The sequence below is a fragment of the Limulus polyphemus genome, unplaced genomic scaffold (assembly GCF_000517525.1).
Source record: "Limulus polyphemus unplaced genomic scaffold, Limulus_polyphemus-2.1.2 Scaffold574, whole genome shotgun sequence".
In the NCBI taxonomy this organism is placed as follows: Eukaryota; Metazoa; Arthropoda; class Merostomata; order Xiphosura; family Limulidae; genus Limulus; species Limulus polyphemus.
In genome coordinates, this window is record NW_013666184.1 from 136,922 (window position 1) to 142,052 (window position 5,131).

The 5,131-nt window shown below is 30.9% G+C and overlaps 1 protein-coding gene across 1 annotated transcript in view; it reads right to left on the bottom strand.

Moving 5' to 3' along the window:
* The window catches only part of LOC106459200 (E3 ubiquitin-protein ligase HECTD1-like), a 161,324-nt gene that overhangs the window by 64,388 nt on the left and 91,805 nt on the right, over positions 1–5,131 (bottom strand). Inside the window, 2 exon segments of the mRNA XM_022385634.1 lie at positions 2,694–2,956; positions 3,186–3,266. Coding sequence (XP_022241342.1) covers positions 2,694–2,956; positions 3,186–3,266 — 344 coding nt within the window.

Here is a 5,131-nt window from a genome sequence, read left to right on the forward strand (position 1 = left end):
TGGAACTTTATCATCAATAATAAACATTTAAAACCAAAAGGAAGTATTTAATGTTTTTATAAAAATAGTGTCTCACAACAAATTTCACAACCTAATAAAGTCATAGAAATACTAAATTTTTTTCAAACCCAAAACTAGACATTTTGTTGCATGCAAGTTTCAGGCAATTTGGCTGTGTGTATTTCTCCAGATGTCTGGAAAGGGCTAATGGCACTAAAACATGCATGTTCCCTTTCCTCTCACTTCTTTCAAACTAAAATATTATGTGCAAAGTCTGCAGAGTCTAAGAAAAAAAAAACCTATGTTTGATACCAGACAGTTCAAAAAATCCATGAAAATCAGAATTTTTGTTTGATAAAAAGTCAAGTATCTTAAACAATGGATTCTTGCACAGATTATGCTTTCTAACAACCATATAATTTCACTTGTCCAAAGTAAAGTAAGAAATACATTATGTTCAAATTAAGCATCTCAGCAATTATTTACTAAAGACTGAATGATTTTACTGACCCAAATGGGAATCTCAGGTGAAAATATTAAAATCTGTGTGTTTGTTTTCTGAATTTCATGCAAAGCTACATGAGGGCTATCTGCACTAGCCATCCTAATTTAGCAGTGAAAGACTAGAAGGAAGGCAGCTAGTCATCACCACCCACTGCCAACTCTTGGACTATTTTACAAATGAATAGTAGGATTGACCATCACATAACACACCCATAGCTGAAAGGGTGAGCATGTTTCAAGAGACAGGGATTAGAACCTGCAACTTGCAGGTTGCGAGTCAAATGCCAGAAAATCTGTGATTTGATTTAGCAGTACAATACAAAAGAAATATTTTACTTCACTCCAAACACCTCTTAATCTTACTTATACTTTATTTCAAAATTAAATTTCAAAATCATTAGAAATAGGAAGTTTAATCAACTTCTAAGGTTATTAAATTTACTGGTTGTTCAAGAATTTTGAAAACACTTTTGAAAAATCAGACAAGTAAAACTATTTAACACAGACATTTAGTTTTTTTGCAAGAAAAATGTTTAGTTTTTTTTAGATGGCATTGGGAATCTGAGAAATGTAGGATTTGTCTAAAGCGAAACGGCAACTACAGAGGAAAGTAAAATGTGTGCTGTGGTTTGCTAAATTTGATTCCTCTACAAACACAGATGCAAAGGTAAATAAGACAATGTTATAAAATGTAATCCACCTACATGAAAGGTGATTTACAAATAGTTCTATCATTTAAGAAAACAGGAAGCATTCTATACAAGCAAGAGTTCTGACAGACCACATACATCAATCGTGTAGGAGGCATTTTAAAGAAGCCCATCTAAGTCTGTACAAGAACCATCTCTGGAACAGGTGATCCCCAAATCAACCATGCATCGTGTTGAATTGTCAACTGAAGCTGTACACATACAAAATCCGAATGTTGCAAGCTTTACTACCAAAGGACTGACCAAAACATTATGACTACACATTGGAAATGCTGGACAGGTTAGAAGCCAAAAATGGATTCTTGGAAGAGTGTTTTCTTGGATGAAGTAAGTTTTGATGTCAGAAGGAAACTTACCCATCATAACTGTTACATATAGGAGTCTGAAAACTCCAAACGACACAAGAACATATGGGATTCCCTACGAAACTTAACATTTGGGCAGTAATTGTCTACTTGTCATCGATCTGTTCATTCCTTTTGGTAGAAGCAAATGTTCCATACAAAATACATACCTTTACGTACTACAGAATTTGGCTTTGCCACAACAGTAAATATTACAAACTAATTTGTAATTCCAACTTTAAAACAACTAGGAAGTGTACAGAGTGTCCAAGGATTTTGGAAACACTTTTGAACAATCATACTGGGAAGACTGTTTAACATAGACTCATGGTTTGCATGTGCAAAAATAATGGTTTGTTTTTTTACAACATACAATAGCTATAACTCGGATTGTGCACTATCAGTTACATGCAGAATGTCTATTCTGTACCCAATATCCTGCCAAGTATTTTGCAATGTTGCAAGAGTAACTTTCTTGAAGGCATCTTGGATACATTGACACAATTCATCCTTACAACAACCTTACTATCTTAAACCATGCTCTTTATGAAATTCCTTAAAACATCAGTAGGTGTAATGTCCAAAGAATCTGGGGGCCAGCTGTTTTGGGCTTCATGCCCAATCCACTAAGTGGAGGTTTTTTTTGTTAAATGTATTGCAGGTGCAAGATCTTCAGTGTTGAGGGGCACTATCCTACTTCTGCACAAAATTTATGATTGTTGAAATTTGAAATGTGATATTTAATGATGTCTTATTTTTCTGCAGATCTAGGTATCGCTCAACCTTGCTAATTTTCCATCCTATATTTTAACAATAGATATGGATTTTAGAAGAATAAAGTCTAAAACATTAAAAATGTTGTTTTACACATCTTTCCAGTTAAATTGTTAATGATATAATTTCATTTCAAAATATCTTAATCATAATTATTTTGTAGCATACAGTCTTAAAAATAACTAATCTTTTCAATACTGGAATGTCTTGTAAGACACGAGGGGAAAATTGTCATTATTTCATGAATATTTGATAAATAGCAACATGTGTGAAATTAACATCCTATACCTTAATGTAAATTTAAAAAACAACACAATGCCTGTAAAAAATAGCATCACAGTATTAGAGGTTACACACCCACCTAAATCATCGCATACACCAGTAACAATTCCATAAATTTCAAAACCAGACAACGACAGATAATGAGTTTGTCCACTAGCATTTTTTCCCGTCTGATGTAGCCTGATGTGTCTCCAGCCTTGTATTTCATCAGGTGGAGTCTCTAAGGGCCAAGATGCTGTGGATCCTGGTTCATTCAAAGAACAATCATCAGTATGAGTATACAGTGTAGTCCAGTTCATTCCATCCTTGGAAACCTGAAACATCCAGTTCCTGAGGGCAGACCTAATGAATATATATTTATCATTCTAAGAATTCCAATTTTAAAAAAATATTCCCCAATTTATGCATGTTATCAAAAATTATTACAAATATACTACAAGTAATAAAAAATCTTAAAAATTATTTTTTTAAATTTTGGATAAATATAATCACTGGATGACATATACAATAATAATAAAATTATATTTCTAATTTTCATATATTAATAGAAAACAAAAGTTTAAATACTCACCTTCCATAACCACGAGCATGTCTGAGTGTGTAACAATTGGGTATAACCCATACTCCCAAATCAATAGCAAACCATGCACGCCTAGAAACCATTCTTCACTAACATTTTGTTTGATGATTAAACCTTTTGGTATTATATCTTGTATTGCTGACCCGCCCAACAATTCCATCATCTCTGTATACATCAACAACTTTTGCAAAAATAAAAAATATTTTGCCAATGTCTTACAATGCAGCTGCCTTTTTTGAAATTATTTCATCATTGGTATTAGGGTTGTCAGTGGACAACCAAAAAGAGTTTACAGATTACACGAACCATTTTTAACAATTCATATAGCTGTTTCCTTTTGTGTTTGTTTGCATTCTTTATGCTTAATAAGCACTTGCTTGGGAATTTTTATAATAATGAAACAGTTGCAAAATCGTTGGTTTTATTTTAACTTTTGATTTCATAGATAATTCATGTATTTTATTCTTTTTATTACTAATAGGTGTCTATAGAAGTAGCTATTAAAACATTATACTTAACCTAAGGTGTTCATTAATTTTATTTTTTCTGCACCACATCTTATTATAAACAAACACATGTTGATCAGATCCTTAGAGTTCATGACCAATAATGACTTAGTGACTTGTACATATTCATTACTATAATCTAGATTTTGCTTTCTATGCCACTGCACTAGATAAAAGCTTTAGGAAAGCAATATCATCATATAAATAATTTCTTTAAAAAAAATGAATGACTTAAATTAAGAAGATTTTTGTAAAACCCATGTTTAACTGATAATCAGAAGTTTATAAATTGACATTTTGAATTGAAGATGAATTAATGGCTCATATTAGAAGCAAATATTATACATGTTCAAAGTATTTCAATGATACATATACTAGCTTATATATGTAGTTTTGAATTTTAATGTGTTGTTTACTCTTAAACTCTTTTGATTATGACACATTACTGGTTGCTGTGAAGTAAAGAAAAGCTTTTTATCTTTAATAGAATCTTATATATTTTGATAACGTATATACTAGTTTACGTACACATTTTTGAATTTCATTATACATTGGTACTATTAACCCTCTCACCATGGGCATCTTTTTCTGTAAATCACGAGGTTTTAGTGAGTTAAATTCACTATTTAATCAAACAGCTTTCTTTTCATGGTATACAAATAAATTTTGCATAGAAATGTAGCTAATAATCCATAATTTAATAGCATACAAGTTTTAAGTTCTTACTTTCGTAAGGCAATATTAAAACAAATCTAGAACTTCCCCTAATGTAAGAATTGTGACATTTGCTCTCTAGGCATCCCCTCTTCACCAATTTATTTACCACCACTCTGAGAAGTACAAAATTTAATGTAAATTACTCAATATAATGTTGTCATCATTCAGGCAAAGTATAATCTTTATAGTCTACAATATTATTTATAACCAATAGAAAGCCAAGGTTTTAATCTATCAAATGACATTATATTAGGTTGGTTTTTTTTACAGAGAATTTTTATATTTTGCTTCCACTTAAAATTTTTGTCCCATGAGAAACACATCTATGAGTTTAGATGAATTTTTAACATCTCTTGTTACAGACTTAGAAAACTAGAAAAATTGTGGTAGTAACAGGATATTGTCTACTTTTTGCATATTACTACTTTGTGTAATTTAGTGCATTATTTAATTAAATAAAAAATTATTTAGTGCAGTACTACCATTCATATAAAAGTTAGGGTTAAGTGTCATCGACAGTCAACAGCAAAAAAAAGAAGACAGTAACTAAAATGCCAAAATAGGAAACTTTTATGTTAGTTTAAGTATAAATAGATGTATACTGTTATGAATGTAAAGCTATTTAGGATAAAGAAATGTAGTTTCATATTAAGATCTGAAGTCATTCTAGAATGAAAAATAAGGGTAATTTTGATTTATTTCAATTTCTTTTCG